This window comes from Hirundo rustica, chromosome 4, assembly GCF_015227805.2.
Source record: "Hirundo rustica isolate bHirRus1 chromosome 4, bHirRus1.pri.v3, whole genome shotgun sequence".
NCBI lineage: Eukaryota > Metazoa > Chordata > Aves > Passeriformes > Hirundinidae > Hirundo > Hirundo rustica.
This window is the reverse complement of record NC_053453.1, coordinates 66,543,892-66,560,582: the sequence shown is the minus strand read 5'-3', so window position 1 is coordinate 66,560,582 and position 16,691 is coordinate 66,543,892. Positions and strand designations below refer to the sequence as shown.

The 16,691-nt window shown below is 45.3% G+C and overlaps 1 protein-coding gene across 21 annotated transcripts in view; it reads right to left on the bottom strand.

Moving 5' to 3' along the window:
- PPFIBP1 (PPFIA binding protein 1) overlaps window positions 1-16,691 on the bottom strand; it is a 102,255-nt gene that overhangs the window by 39,898 nt on the left and 45,666 nt on the right. For 19 of the 21 annotated variants that reach the window (XM_040063532.2, XM_040063538.2, XM_040063535.2 and 16 more), the window contains 2 exons: window positions 6,683-6,844; window positions 4,584-4,789 (listed from right to left, as the gene is read on the bottom strand). In XM_040063532.2, coding sequence (XP_039919466.1) covers window positions 4,584-4,789; window positions 6,683-6,746 — 270 coding nt within the window. In that variant the 5' untranslated portion in view covers window positions 6,747-6,844. The remainder of the gene's footprint in view (window positions 1-4,583; window positions 4,790-6,682; window positions 6,845-16,691) is intronic. The other 2 variants (XM_058420488.1, XM_040063533.2) reach the window with 1 other exon arrangement.

The window sequence follows — 16,691 nt, the reverse complement described above, 5'->3', positions numbered from 1 at the left end:
CGGGTTCAAGTTTCAATTGACCCACTACCAGCAGCAGCATGACAAATTCTTAGTATTTTTGACCACAGAACCCAGCTCCAAGAGTCCTGTGATTATCTCAAAAATCAGTTTTATTATTATAATGAAACATCTACAACTACCATTGACAGAGAAAAATCTCAAACCCACGAATGCTGAGTAACTCCACAGATATCAGGGGAGCAAAGGACGAGCAGGAGCTGTGTTTTTTAAGCCAAACTGATGCATTTGGGATTGGGAATGGTGATTTTTGATGGGTCGTTCTTACTGCCGAAGAACTCACTCCCGATGCACGAAGATACCGTGCCAAGGCCTACCATAAATGAGCCCCTCTCATCTTCCAGTGTTAAACCCACACCAATCTGGATGATCACCTTGAGCAGGGTCCTGTGTTTCCAGAACTTTGGGAGGTGGATCTCTCATGGACAAAACGCATTGCCAGCAGGGAGTGGATGATGACAGGCTGTCAGAGTATCACAAGACTCCTTTCATATGGCAGCCTGAGGAGAGATCTCAAACTGTTCGGCGCTAACACCCTGGTGCCACACATTAGCATAGGACCTTTTGATACCTAAACTCAAAACAAGCAGAAGCTGAATCAAATGACTGCACTGTACACCCACACCAGGATAATCAAACAACAAACTTGGGATTGAAGACAAGGTTTAATTTTTTTCCCATGAGTAAGAGATGATTCCTGATTCATCCACTTGGGAAGCACCCTCTTGTCCAAATAGGTCAGCACATCTCTGTAAGATTACAAGCTATGTCAATCCAGCAAGGAAAATTTCTCCCTGAAAGCTAATATGCCCTCATATTAACTCTCCTTATTCCCAGCTACTTTCTGGAAGAATCAACTTAAAAGAAAACATGTCAAAATCTGAAGCCAGAGTGTGAGGCAGCAGCAACACACTGGATTGCCTGAGCCACGATGGATACCTCAGCTCAACCATCATCCTGAAGTGAGCTGAAAATGTTCTGAGGCTGGAATTTATGATGATCTTAAAGGTTTTTTCCAACCTCAATGATTCTATGATTCCATATGATTCAAGAAACCTTTGGAAGCCATAACGTTTTGCTTGATCCTAAAGTCAATTTCAGAAATTAACTCATAAAGTGAAAATAATTATTAAAATATGCCTTATTTTATATATTTATTTATTTATTTATTTAAATTCAGAAAGTCACTTCCAAAGCTAAAGCCACAGCTGCACTTGCTGTGGGTTTTAAAGAAAAAATATTACGTTATCCTGGCTCTTTCACTTCAGGAGCAGATCCTTTAAAGAGGAGAAGGCACACACCAGGACCCACAAACACAAGTTCAGATGAGGAGCATGGGGAAAATGGCTCAGAGGTGTGGGAAGGCACTGTCCACCCACTCCTACCCTTCACTCTTGCTTTTAACAAGACACAGTTGGTTTCTTCTTTCTGGGAAGGTTGTTGCATAAGATGTATTTTTAAAAAAATGCAAAAAAACCCACCCCAACCACTTTCAAGAAAAGTAATAACCAGAAGGAAAACTGCCTCTTGTTTGTTTCAGCTGAAGAAAAACTGGAGCAACGCTCATGGCTGGAAGCAAGGTCTGAGAGAATTACCCTTCAAGAGATGGATCTATCAGCTTCCAGCTGGACACAACGGGGCTGCCTTGGTCTTGCAAAATGTGGAATTCTGTTTAAAATGGTTTTGCTACTGGTGCTGTTGTTAGAGATTACTCACACAGTGCCTGTACTGAAGCCAGAAGCTCCATTTTCACAGAGTGCAGCACATGCCTTATTACGGTGCACGCTGAAACACACTAAACATTTCTGCTGACCGAGAGTATTCTGAAAAAACTCCAGAACTTTGGAAGAGTTATGACCTGGCCATGGATTTCAGGCCTGGTTCCCAGTGAAAGCATGGAGTCCAAACATGTTTGAGCTCAGAAAGGTCTCAGTCCCTTTCCAGACTCGGAACAATCTTGTCGGTATATTCACTCATGACATTCACCATTTGCAGGTGGAGACGTGAGCAGGGTTTCAGCAGCAGAGATCAGTTTTGAGCTGCAATGACATGTTACAGTGAAACTACTTCTCTGTGCAGCAGAGAGCTGCATGTACAACCTTTCCCAGCTCCCCTTGGGGACCACATCATGGATTCTGTTGGAAGAGCTGTGCCAGATGTCCGGGCGCTGTACGCGTGCTCTGGCGTCACGTGGCCATCTGGCACCCACCCGTTAAAAAAACAAAAAGCAGCACGAGGTGTTTTAATCCACCGGCCCTTTTTGAGTGCCTGCAGACACACACAGAGAGGAGCAGAAAGGAAGAGGATCAAAGACACATGGCAGCCCATTCTGGCATGGCAGGACTGAATGCTCTGCCCTGTTTTACAGAAACTTCGAGTGACTGCTGTCATCCCCTTTTCCCAATGTGGGCAGCAGTGGCTTGGCTGCAGGAGCCAGGGGAGGATTTTTCTCCTGTGACACACTGTCTGGCAGCAGCAAACGCTATTTTTGTTTTCCTCTGAGATGCAGGAGGCTTGCTTATGGCCCCACATGGGATATCACACACCAGTTCCAGCATCCTAGGGGATGCAACTTCATGCATGGAGGATTAAACCAGTTTCAAACAAAGAAGGTGTTTGCCCTTCCTCTGTAAGGAGGGGCATAGTTGCAGAAAACTTTCCTGCAAATCACCCAGGCACTTCATGTGATACCTCCCTGCCCAGACAGGGACTGGTGACACGGGTGACACCTGCAAATCCTCTAGCTGTAGCACACTATAAGTGGAATGTTAAGTTTTTCCTACAAGCAGCCTTAAAGATGACAGAGAATACAGGGTAATAATTTGAGGCAGAATAAAAAGCAATTGAGGCATAGACGGAATAGCAATTTTCTGTAATCTTTGGTACTTACAAGCCCTGCACATCTCTTCCAGGGGTTGCGAGGTACTAAACGGCACAACAGAGCCCTTCCTCTCCTACTGAGCCCATGGGTGCAATAAAACCCCACTGCTCAATGTCTCACTGCCATTAGGTGATCCACACTGTGTGGGTCTGAAGGGCCCCATTCCAGATCCCACCAGCCAGGCACCCCTAAATCACACATCTGCCATCAAAAGGGGCGATGACTGGTCTCCACCTCATTAATCTCAGCAAGCACTGCAGCCTCAGCCATGCTGCCAGGCCCCCTTACTCCAGAATAACCTGCAGGGGATCAGCCCCACTAAACATGGCCTACAGATGACTGTGAACACCATGGGAGAGTGCAGTTTCCAAGACTGTTTATCTGGCATATTTTTTTGTTTATCAAGGCCATAGTTGCATGAAACCTGTAATGGCCACAGAGAGCAGCAAGTAGTTACAGCAATGTTCACAGCTGTATGTTACACAGGCAGGGAATGCTGATGTTAGCAGGAACTCTGCCTGTTTTAAAGATCTGACTTCAATGTCACTCCTGTCTCCTCCTCCTGATCTCAGCGTTGGCTGCCACACTTTGACAGTGGGGGCGAGATCCAAATCCCACTGGAGGCAGCGGGAGGGCTCCCACATGCTTCAGTACGTTTCAAGCATTTCCAAAGGAGTAGTTCAAAGCAAAGATTTTAAAAGAGGAAAAAGAAGGCTCTCCCTTCAGATCTTCCTGCAAGGGCTACAGCAGCGAGTCCAAGGTGCCCATCTGTCCCCACATTGCTGTGCTCAGCCCCCATGACAGCAGATGGCACAAAGGGTTGCCCAGCGCCAGCCGCAGCAAACGCAGCCCTGCGCCCAGCAGTCCTCTGGGCAGCGACTGGGCGCAGAGATCAATCCGTTCGTCGAGTTAAAAATGCTTTCTGCGAGATCAGCCGTGACTGCAGGGAGACTGAGTCCTTCCCAGGGGCTGCAGCGCCCATCCTGGGAAGGGAGCAGGCAACGGTGGCCGTCTGTCCCAACAGCAGCGGCACGCGGGGCACACGGAACACAGAGCCACCACAGTACCGCGGCAGCCCCAGCCTCCACCAGGGCTGGCACCCCAATTTCAGCAGCACGGTGCCACCTTGGCCAACAGCCAGTGTGTGACACAGCAGGACCTGGCCACGGCTGCAGGATGGATTTGACAGAATATGCTGAAGTGCCCACCCACCGCCGTCACTGCCAGCTGCGGTGAGGCTGGCTTAAAAACCAAAGTGTGGCCTCTGGGAGCAACTCCTGACTTCCACTGCTGGAGCTTCCCCAAAACCTCCACAACACAAACGCTGCCACACACCATGAGCACAAGGACTCTTCCTTGGACCTGCTTGGCAGACACCAGTTACAGGGCATCTGGAAGCAAACCCAGCAGCTTCTTCAAAAATGATGCTGTTTTAACTTACCTTTTGGTAAGTACAACATTTTATTGTTGGCTCCCTAGATTGAGGCACAGTGGTATATCAAAGACAGCAAAGGCCAACCCACTGCACAAGGCATTTGAGCAACAGCTTTTCCAAGGCTCCACAGCAGTATCTCCAAACCAAAATCTCTTCCCTGATACCCACTCTAAACTTCATAAATAGCTGTGTGAAACAGAGCCAGTCTAGCCAACACCCAAAATGAGCCTGGTATAGGTAAAACGGTACCATTTGACTTTGGAGCCATTCGATGAGAGCCTCTGCCGTGGAGTCCGGAACCTGGCAGCGCAGCCCCTCTCTCTCATCCGCTTCCATCATCTCCAGCAAGCCCCGCAAGTCCTCCACGAGGTGCAGCGCCCGCAGGCCCCCCATGAATGGAGAGGTGGGGGACTGGCAGTCAAAGATGCCATTGGAGTATTCCAGCGCCTTGGAACCTGCAGGGAGTAAAATCGCACAGGGTCAGGCACAGGAGGAGGGTTGGGCGCACCCCGAGGCTGGGAAAGGGTGGGGGTTGTTCCTGGCAGGGTTTATCCAGACCAAACTCAGCACTGGTGCTTGGGGAGGGAAGCTCCAGCAGGAACAAGGTGGGTTGGTCCTCACGGAATGGGAATGCCACAGCCTGCCCCTGGGGCTGAGGCATGGACTGGGCTCCTGCTCCCTGGGATGAATTCCCAAGGCAGAAGGTGCTGCCAAGGATGGAAGATCCTCTGCCAATGCCCTGAGTCACCCTGCAGGTGCTCAGTGATACAAGTCACATTCCAGTGACGGAGCCCAGTGGAAACCATGCCCTGCCTTTTCCATGCAGGAATGTGTTATGCTGCTCCAAGGCAGTGGAAATTTTTTAAAATAATAAAGACGAAGGTAAATTAAAAGACCAAATTGCTTCTGCATGGGAATAAATTTTAAACCCAGCAATTTGACACAGTAGCACTGACATGTGCATGTTAATAAAGAGAAAAATCTCTCATTTGCATAAATTCACAGGATGCATATTTGACCTACATTAGAAGTTGCTACATATTAAGAAAGGAAACTATGAATTTAGGATTAAGGTTGATTTAAGCCAACCCAGCTAATTCCAACTGTAATTCCAGTACACTGATTTGTGACCTTAATTCTGTAATACCTTGGCACAATGAGACATGTTCATGACAGACCTTCACTTGTGCTGTCAACTTTTAGAAACTACAGGGATATGCCATATATGCACTTCCATGAACTTTCATTCACCCCATCTGGCAAGCCACAAAAATCCAAAAATTCTGCTAAATTCCCACTGAAGACAAAAAAGAGAAAAATAACCTCAAGAGCAAAGGAGCTGATATCCCTTTGTTATACTCCTTTATAGATCTATTCACAGACATGAGTAAATGAAGTCTGTGGTGACTTGAATCTTCCAACATCACATTTTGTTTTTATATTAAACCTCATCCTGCCATAACCAACTTGGGCTCTTGGAAACACAAATACACGATCAGATCCAAATACCAGCGTCTACTTATGGAAATTACTGAAGTCACAGCTTACATGTATTTTTAGAGATCATCATGATCAAACTGAATCCCCTTTACATGTGTTCCTGCTATGAGCCCTTAATATCTTTAGGCAGAGAAGAGTCATTGTTCAAACAAAACACACACTGTATGATTATTTTTTCCCTAAAGAAAACTGTTTAAGTAGAACTACTAAAATTTTTATAACTGTGTTGCTATACTTGTGAGGGTATTTTTGACTATTGACTTCTTAATCTTCCCCTCCTATGTGTTGGGTATTTATATTACTTTCTATCTCACTAGACTTAGCTTAAAAGCAGAGGTTGTGCTCTTTGTAATGCCTCTCACTAGGCAACTTACAATTTACAGGTACTTATAAAAAATCCAAACATTCAAAGCAGTTCCAAACCAAACATTTGGACCCAAAGCACTCTAATTTTGAAAAGAAAAAATAAAAAGTAAAAAAAAAAAAAAAAAAAAAAAAAAAAAAAAAAAAAAAAGGAAAATTCAATTAATATTTTAACTCCTCCAGCTGAGGGAGATTCAGAGTAGCCCCTTTTGTCCTTGATTCTTCCTGGTACTCCATGCAGGAGCTGAACTGCATCACTCAGCCACTTCCAGCAGCCCTTTGAGAGAGGGTAGGAGAAAACCCTACATGGAGCCTGTGAGAGTCTGTGCAATCCCTCCACCCCAGTTATTTGTTAACTCTAAGCTATAATGAAAGGCAACAAAAGCAATTCCCAGCATATTCCCTTCTCCACCTGGAACTCTGTCCTCCCAGTGGGGGAAAGGAGCACCCAAAAAGCAAAATCAACACCTGCCCCAGGTGTTTACCTGCTATAATGCCATCCATCTGCTCCAGGGCTGCAGCGAGCATGTCGCTTGCATCACTCATCATCTTCTCTCTTCTCAGGAACAAATCAGCAGCCAAACCCTAAGGAGGAGTAAAACGCCGACGGTGTGAGTTGGTCCAGAGCCTCAAGTCTGCAATTTAATCTGCAAAAGAGAATTTGATTTCACTGCATGTTCTCTGAATTCAGGCATCACTGGGCATCACTCTTGTCAGATCAGAAAGAAGATCTGTTCATCACAATAGAACCCAGAGGTATTCACCACAAGGCATGGACTGAGATCAAGGAATCAAAGCACTGACCTGATGACCCAGTTTCTACTGGCCCATGGCCTGCTCTGCCCACAGGTCCATGCCACTGACAGGGCATCCCACAGAACACCTCCAAAATCCCACATTCCAGGAAGCTCACAGAGAAGACACAGGCCTTCTGGCACTAAAAGGGAGCTGCGACTCAGCAGTAAACCACATGTGTGTCTGCTGTAATTTTCTCCCCAATAGACAGGAAAAGAGAAGTCTGACCACTTGTCTGAGATTTTTGGATGTCTGACAATCCAGAAGTTCCTGGTGTGGAACTGTCTGCCTACAGGCAGGATCTCTCAGATGCCCACGGCTCACTGGATGTAGTGTGCGTGCATGGACCATCCCTGCTCTGAGTTCAGCAGATTCACATCGTTACACTGCAATGTGATCTCACTCCCAAACTTCTACAAGCCAGAAGTGGTCCCCAGAGGAGTATTTCCAGCAGGCTGGAAAAGCAAGCCTGCCCACCATGCTGCCTGTAGGTGAGCTAGTAAACCAGAAATCCTGATGGGCTACAAGTTAATTTAAGCAGGTGCTTAGGAACTTGGCTGACGTGGAGCTGCAGGGGTCAGAGGCATCTCCAATCCCTCCAGCCCACCACAACGGACACACAACCACCCACCTCCCCAAGACTGCCTTGGCTTTAATCTAATACACGTGAGACTGCTTCTGCTATAAATACAGCGAGGGAACAAAGCTAAACAAACAGCAGGAAGGAAAACTCGCTTTAACCTTTGCATGCCCTGCCATTTGGTTTTTGTATTAGGCCGCACCACTGCTGACACTTGCCCCAACATGAGCAATTAAGAAAGTAGTTCACCGTATCTCTGGCGTAAGTCCTGGAAAAGAATCTACTGAAAAACAAACCTAAACAAAAATCCCTGTTATAAACTGATTTTTCCCTCCTACGAGTCACCTTATTGGTCTGACCCAGCTGGGAAATAGCTCTTATTGGAGGCTGCCAGCCAGCTTGCTGAAATGTTATCCTTAAAATGCCAACAAACATTTCATCTTCCACAACAACATTTTTATTACATGAAGTAGGTCCAAACCCTAAGGTAACTTTTGAAGGACAGCACAAAGACTGCCGTGCTTTTGGCCAATGCCTGGTTTTATTACATGGTTGTCAGAGTCAGAAAAACCAAGAGAACTTTAAACAGTCAAAATACCTGTAAGTGAAGATGTCACAAATCTTAAAAAATGCAGTAGCATTGTAACTAAAGACTTTCAGCCTTCAAGGAGGGAGCTCCCAGTTTTAAACACAATGTAAACATTCCGTTTCAATCAGTATAAGACCTGCCGGAATATGCAGATCCTACAAGACAACTGTAGGGTTCTGTGCCTCCACATCTGATAAAAATGAGCAGAAAATGCAGCTTTTGCACACACATTCACTTGGAAAACACCGAAGACAGTCTCTTTTTTTAACTGCTTAAGATTTCCTGGCTCTGATATCAGGTCCTGCTCAAATATGGGTGTCTATGAAGGCAGAGTGTGAACAATCTGCTGTGGATTTCCCTCAAAGGGCAAAGAACACATGAGAAAGCCTGGGGCTTCTACAGCCCCAGGCAAAACACTGATTCCTCACAGCTTTAAGTGGAAAACGACCAAGAGCAGAAAGCAACCACAAACCCACAGAAACCAATCGATATTTGGGAATCAGAAGTGCACATGAGCTTTTCAAAGTGCAGAAACACCTCATGGGGTGAGTAAAGAGGACAGAGTCAGGCTCTTGTCAGGAGTGCCCAGTGTCATGGCAAGAGGCAATGGGCACACATGAAAACACAGGGAAATTCACCTTAGAATTAAAAAAGGGGGAGAAGAGAAAAAAAAAAAAGCCTAAATAAAAAGAAGTGTTTTTAGAAAGTTTTTGGTTGTTTTTTTTTACTACAAGGATGGCAAGTCACAGAAAGGGTTGCCTTTTGGGAGTCTCCAACCTTGGAGCTGCTCACAGCCCAACTGGATCCTGCATGGCACAGCCTCTGCTGGGCATCCCTGCTTTGGGCAGGGGCTGGGCTGGAGACCTTCAGTGGTGCCTTCCCACCTCAGCATCAGCAAGATCAGTGCAGCTCATGATCAAGCATTCAACACAGTCCTGGAGGCAGGTAGGAAAAGCCTATATAGGCTGAAACACACACAAAGGAACAGAGTGCTCCCTAACCACATTTGTTCACAGTGCATCCCTTGATTCTCACCTTCTGGCTAAAAATGCATGAACTGGGGACAAGGAACTGGTAATTGATACTTGCACAAGATAGCCATGGCTCGTAGGCATAGAAAAATCACCATCCTTGCACTTCATCCAGGTACAACCAACCCTCATGTCTGCAAAAAGCACTCCTTGCTTGCCTAAAGAAGGGGTTTGTCCACGGTTATCAGAAATCCCTAAGACAGCTCTACTGATGGGAGCAGACAGTGGTACCAACTGCATCCAAGAGACTTCCAGGTTACCTGGCTCTGCCTCTAAGGAAAGGCACGTTGCTTTGCATGGAGCTTCCTCCACTGCTGCTCCCAAAGGAGCTGCACTGCTCAGAGCAGCAGGGAGAAATTTTAAGATAAAACTTACTGAAGCAAGACCCTGCAAACACACAGACCTCCAAAAACTCTTCCACCACTCATGGAGCATCTGTTAGCAGCCTGACCAAGCCCACAGCTGAGAAACTTGGAGAGGTGAAATCAAAAAGAACAAAAAGCCCCCAAGCCGTACAGCTGGGGTTGACGCAACTAAATCCCATTTCCCTGGTTATTTGGTCCTAAAAGTGGTCATTGAAAACTAGCCTGGAACAGCACATCCTGCTCTGGCCACCTTCCCAGCACAGTGCAGCACATCCAGCAGTCAGGAAGTAAAATTGCTGTGATACAAAAATAATATTGGAAGTATCCTTCCCTAGCAAAAGCGTAGAATTGTTTTTGGTCTTTGCACAACTATCACCGGCATGCGGGGAGGGGGTGGACAGAGGGCAAAGAGGACCTCATACAGCAGGAGAGCAAAGGACCAAACTGCATGGAACCAGAAAAGACAACAAACCCCAGGAGGAAGAGGGTGGAAAGAGTAAGCGCAGAGGGAGCCAAAGAAACACGAATCAGCAATCAACAGCCCTCTGCGGACTATAGGAAAGGGGACAACAATGAAACACCAGCAGATTAATCCCTGTGCCTCCTGAAGGGCACACTCTGACTTCACAGACTTTGAGAGGAGCCTCAGCTTGGCCACTCACACAGCAGAGCTTTTCCAATACACATTGGAACTTACATACACTCTTTCCTCTTTATGGCTTTGGTCTAATACAAATAAAACCTAAGAGAAAACTCAAGGCTTTGGGTTTTTTTCTTGGCAGTGATTAAGGAAAACCACACAGGTAACGTGAACAAAAATCCACCCTGGAGGAGTGCAGTGGAGCTCCTTAGGAAAATAATGTGTAGCTAATGATGACAAGCAATTTAAATTCCTTCATCCACAAAAGCAGGAAGGGGAAAAGCATCCCTTTGACACAGACAGGTATCTATGGCATGGCAGATGAATGAGACATCAAGGTGCACACAGGAGACAGAGAGGCAGATGCATGAAATCCACTCCTGGCATAACGTCACTGACAACACACCTGAGAGGAAAGTACTGACAGCGCCCTGCCTGACAGACAATTTAAAATAAGTTTTCTCTTGCTTTCCAAGAAAATGACAACACTTACCTTCCTGTGTGCACAACCAGTGCCAGGTGGGGTGTGGGGGGCTCTACAGAGGCAGATCCCCCTTTTAGAGCTCCCAGCTGAATACCTTGCTCATGCCGGCAAGAACAAGCATCGCTTCGTCGAGCTTGTATTTATAGCCCACCATTAAAAAAACCCCCAAAAATAAAATACAAATGCAGCTCTCTCCACTATCATTTATGATTAATCTTATCACTAGCTGGCATTTCTACCACATCCCTGGCTGTAACAGAGAAGACATAATGTGGTCTTACTTGTTTAATGTCCCTTCCTCTGGTTCAAACGCACCAGCCGGTTGCTAGGGCTGTGCTGTTCACTTTTCAGTAGGTGGAGATTTTTTATTTTTATTTTTGAATGACATACAAACCCTCTGGCTACAGCACTGGTGAAGACGTATTCCAAACGGCTTACAGAGAAAACAAAACGCTGCCCTGCAAATAAACACAAGGAAAGCTGGGGAAAAAAAAAAAACCAACAAGGGGCTCTGTGAATGGAAGTGCAGTCTGTTGGATGCAAACAGAAAAGCTGCCTGGATATGGATTTCAAAATCTCATATTTAATGAAGATGGCAGACTTCAAAAGAGAAGGGAAGAAAGTGATTAAGCACTTTACATATGTAGGAAATGATAGTTTTCCACCCAGAGGCTGCCTCTTTCCTAGATCAAACAGCACACACAGAGGCATCGAGGGGCAACATCTTCAGACCCATTTGTTTGTTGTTTTGGGGGTGGTCTCATTCTGGATCTCCACCTGCAAAACACACCACGCTTTAAAGCCCAGAGGTTTGCCGAGTTAAAGGGAATCAGCTGCCTGCTGGCAGAGGTCTGAAGGCCCAGAGGACACCCCGTGCCCTGGATGTCACCACTCCGAGGAAGGGAGGGCTGGCCTTTGGTCCCACTCGCCTTCCTCTTTGTGCACATGGGTTGCAAATGCTCAGCGTTGGGAAATAAAGCATCAGTCACAGATTATTTTTATGACATGATGCAATAAGGTGGATGACTTAAGTTTCCCAGCTCTCCCATTCACACATAACACTCCTTAAGCCAGGAAATTTTGATACACACAAATTAAAAACCTTGATTAGGGCTTGTTTCTGAGAGCTGTTGAGAGTAAAAGAGGACCCCCAAGAGCTGGCTGTCACTCCATAGCAGCCTCCCATGAAAGTAAAATGAAAAAGCTAAGAAGTTGCAGTCATCTTTTCGGGGGGGGGGGGGATAGGGGGAAAGGACCTGTGCCACTGCAAAAGTAAGACCCTAAATGCTGTCAAAATCCATGTCCTACATTCTCTGTCCTACACGTACCAGATGACGGCACAAGAGGTCTAAAGCAACTTCTGAATTCATCTCTCTTGCCTCACTGCAATAAAAGAACACATCCTTAGCAATTAACTTTCACAAAATAAAGCTCTATTTCATGAAGAAAAATGCCATTTCAGACACAGCTATTTCTGCTTTTTCTGCCAGGCCAGAAGAGAAACACAAACACACAGAGACTTATTTACAAAATACATTTCAATCACAACTGCAAACAGTTTCAAATGAATTCAATCCAAATTCCTGGCACAGTTACTCATGGAATGTTTTGAAGATGCTCAACGACAGTGCCACCAGTCAGTAGCAGTTTAACACTTACTAATGAATATATTCGGGTAATTTACACTTGGAGTCATTAACATTTCTTCTAATGTAAATGATGACTCCATTTCATTCCTTCCAGGCCTGGGAGAAGAAACTAAAAAAGAAAATGGATCCTAGCTGAATACATTGCTCTGGTGTTTTGAAATAAAACAACAAATTAAATTTAAAAAGACAAATTAGGAAATGCTGGGAATACCTCAATGGGAATAATATAGAGAAATATCAGTCTCAGGCAGGGACGGGAATCTAGTAAGGTGCCAGATATGCTTTTTGGCCAAATAATTCAGACATTGTCCCCCTTACCCAAGGTCACCATGTGGAGCCAGGTGTATCCATAACATTATTTTGGATAAAAACAACCCAAATGTTGGCAAAGGCTTACTTTGAACTGATAATGCCTATTTGTTTTTATAAATAAAATTCTGTTTGAATTTGCTGAGCTGTAGTCAATGACATCAAAGCAATACTGCTGTCCTATTACGCAGGACTACAAAAAAAGCAACAAATGTCCCTTTGTTCCCTAAGTCTAGATCCTTTCTTTGTTCCCTGAGTTTCATTATTTCTTTATTATACAACAAACACTATTTATTTCCTTTAACTGATAAAAATGAATGGAAGCACGCTGAGGAAAAAAGCCCATCCCATAGTACGTAAGAAACGTCTCGAGACAAAAGGTTTCAAGCTGTAGAAATTACTTTAAAGTACTTTAAGAGCACAAAACACAGAAGTCCTTCCAAAATGTAAATGTTTATACCTGGGAAAAAACTTACCTCAAATCACACAACTTTTACTACAAAGCAGCTGAGTCGCATTCTGCACTTTGCCTTAAAATTTGTTAAACACTCTGGTCGTAAATCAAAAGCTCAGCCTCGACAAGATAAGCATCCTTGAGATCCTTAGACGGAGATGCATACACAGCAAACAGCTTATGTAAACACCCAAGTCTCTGAGTCAAGGTTTATGGCTAGATTCATATCCAATTACAAAACAAACCCTTTATTTGGGTCTCCAGCGCTGAAATCATTCTGGTTGCTTATCTCTGCTAGTGCACTCCAGCAGCTCTTTTGTGTTGTTGTTGTTGCAATTGAAAGGAAATTTAAAAACCCGGGTTTTCCACTGACAGGTGATGTTCTGTGGGCTCTGAGTGCCGGGGTGACAGGGAGGCAGCTCCTTGCCTGCACAGCAGCTGTGTGATGCTAATACCTGTCTGCACACCCTCTTCAGACTCACCTTCACTCTTGTCTCACCAGCAATGCAAGGACAAATGAAATCTTGTAAAAAAACAAAACAAAACAAAACAAAACAAAACATCCCCCCACAGACCACTTCAGGCTGTTCCTGTTTTACTGGTTAATTATTTAATAGTCTTCAACTTCTCACCTCAGAGAGCCTGAGAACCAATACATAATTTTCTCACTTGTTTTGCTTGGGTCCACTGATTAGAAAAACAAATGAGATATTCATCCCTGACTCCAAGACTGCTAATGCAAGCAAGGAAATGCCTCACATTCCCCAACAACATGTTACTGACAAACGGTGGCCACACAGGCTACAAAACAAAAGGGGCACTGTTGGGTGACAGGCCAAAAGGTAATTCTTAAAAATAACCTTAAAACCCACCTAGTCCTGAGCACTGACCCACATTTAGATCCCATTTCACAGCTTGTGCCATTTTCTTTCAATGAGCTGCATCCAAAGGTCAGATTCACGAGCCTGCAGATTTGAAAGGATCTGGGTCTCGATTTTGGACCTTCAGGTCTCAGGGTTCCCAGATGCACACTTTCAGAGCTGGCACCACACAAAGCACAGAGGGCACCACCCATAAAAAGTCCATAAATAAATAAAATACATTTAGCCTTAATAGTGTTTTAATACGTGTCTGTAGAAAACAACAAAAACCCCAATTCCTTGTCATTTTGCAGCATCAGCTGTTACACATGGAAAATCTGTGTGTATATATTGCATCCTCTGATTTTGCTGTGTTAAGATTTACCTTTCAGGAGTAATACATGAAACAAGAGTGTGACAGCTGATGCACACATTCGTGTGTGAGGATACTTTAGTTTTTCAAAGACTCATAATCTCTGAGAAGCTGAGGCTGCCAGTACCATCACTGCACCACTGCCACAACATGATTTGCCATCTCAACTCTCCTGGCATTTTAAAAATGAAGCAGGGTAAAATTCAGCTTGGTCAAGGAATCTTTGTTTGCCATGTAATAGAATGGGACTGAATTTTAATGAGTAAAAAAAATCGCAGAAAAGTGAAAAACAATAAATTGTAGGCCCATTTTCCCGCTGATTTTTTCTCCTCAAAAACTTGTGGACCTCTTCATCTTCTCCCAAACCGAAGCCCTTTGCTCATAACTCACGCTGGAACTTTGCCAACAGCCTTTGTTTAGGTAGCACAACTAGGAATCAGAGAGTCCACATCAAGCCAAGCTGCTTTAGGCAGCACATGGACTTTAATCACTATTAAAAATGGATGTTTTACCTTTGATATTCCTGAAATACTCGATGTGGGTTCAAAACACAGACTTCAAATTATCTGTTAGCTCTGAGCTTTGAAAAAGAACAAGTGGCTCACGGGCAAAACACTCTGAAAAATGTGTTTGCTCTCCTCAAACAGTGACCTCCGATGTTTGATAACTGCGGAGTGTGCTATCCCACAGCCAGCCAGAGCCGCCACACACCCTGCAGAGCAAGGCTCTGCCCATCTACACAACAATGAGATGCCTCTTTGCCCAGGGATGCACTCCCTCATCCCCTCAGGAGCATCCTCTCCTTACTCTGGGACACAGCCTGTGCTGACTGCGCAGCTCCAGTGCCACTCGCTGATGTTAGGCTGAAGAAGAGGCACACACACACACACAGGGCATTTTCCCAGTGCTGCTCTTCCCAAACTTTCTCTCAACCACTTATCTTCCCCACAGCCCTTCTCCAATCCCTAGGGAAAGCACAGTCCCAGGGATTTCAGTAACACTGGAGTAAGCAAAGTTTTTTTATTCTTTTTTATTTTCAGCCAGGGAGCAGAGTGCTGTTGATTTTGTCCCGCTTTTTCAACACCAAAGTCCCAGTGCCAAGAGATGAAGGACAAAAGCTGTGTGCTCTCAGCTCCAAGAGAGGGCCTTTCTCTTCTGAATGCTGCACTGGTGAGTAGCAAGCAAACAAATCACAAAAACCCCACTACTACTACAGTGCAGCTTTAAAAAACCACATGCTGTCCACACCATTGCTTGGCCGGGGAGCCGTGTGTCCTGCCTACCCTTGTGCCAGCTTTGTTCTTCAGCACAGAAGCACTGTAGCAGCCAGGACACAGGAATCAGCTCTTTTGCAGCTCACTCCTTTCTCCTGAAAACCTGCAGATGGCTCTTCAGGGTATAGATGTTGTCCTCTCCAGCGCATCTCAACCTCTCCTCCTCTTGCACCATCCCTTGCAGAAAGATAGTTTCAGCCCTGGTGCCCTGCAGCTTCCAGCATCACCCAAGGCTAAAAAACTCGGTGAAGCAGGGGCTGATCTGTGCCTGGGGCTCAGAGGAGCTCAGGAGATACAGGCATCAGCGCTAGGGGAATGGAAACAATGCTGGGGTGGGCTGGAGGGCTACACAGGTAAGGATAATGTGTTCGTGGTTGATACTGAAGGGTAGGAGGGCTTCACCAGCAAGGCAGAGGGAAGCAGCAGACCAGCAGCAAGCCAGAGCTGTGGCCTCTGCAAGGACAGAGCTTTAAACACAACAGGACCCAGCCCTACACTCTCCTCTTGCTCCTAACAGCAGGGAGAGAAACTGGGGGAAAAAAGGCTGGAAGAGAAGAAAGTGTCTTCTTTCTGCTGCTTCCCCGGTAAGAGAGAAAAAGGTCTAGGGATGGAAGGAAGTGGTCACTCTCCATCCCATGGCCAAGCCTCTGGGCACATGTAGGAGTGGGGAATGTCCCACCCCTCGTCCCAACAGCAAGATGAGCAGAAAGTACTGGCTTTGCAACTGAGGAAGATGCCGTCCTTGAGATGAAGACAAATCTTAGCACTCAGAAAATTAAGACATGCTTGCATCGAGAGATGTCTGATACCCAACTGGGGCAGAACTGCAGCTACTGCAAACCTACACGGATTTCTCTGGGATGACAAGGTACTGAGACTGGAGTTACTTAGTACAGGTATTCTAAACATGAAACATTTTTTATTATATAGAATAATGAAAAATGTCTGTTTCTTGAGATACAACAATAAACTGAGGTTCATTACTGACCTTACCAAGAGTGGGCTGCCTTTAGCACACAGGGCTATTACACATTAAAATGGAGAAGAAAATAACTTTTAAGAGCAGTTTACAGTGCATTTGCAGCAGCTCA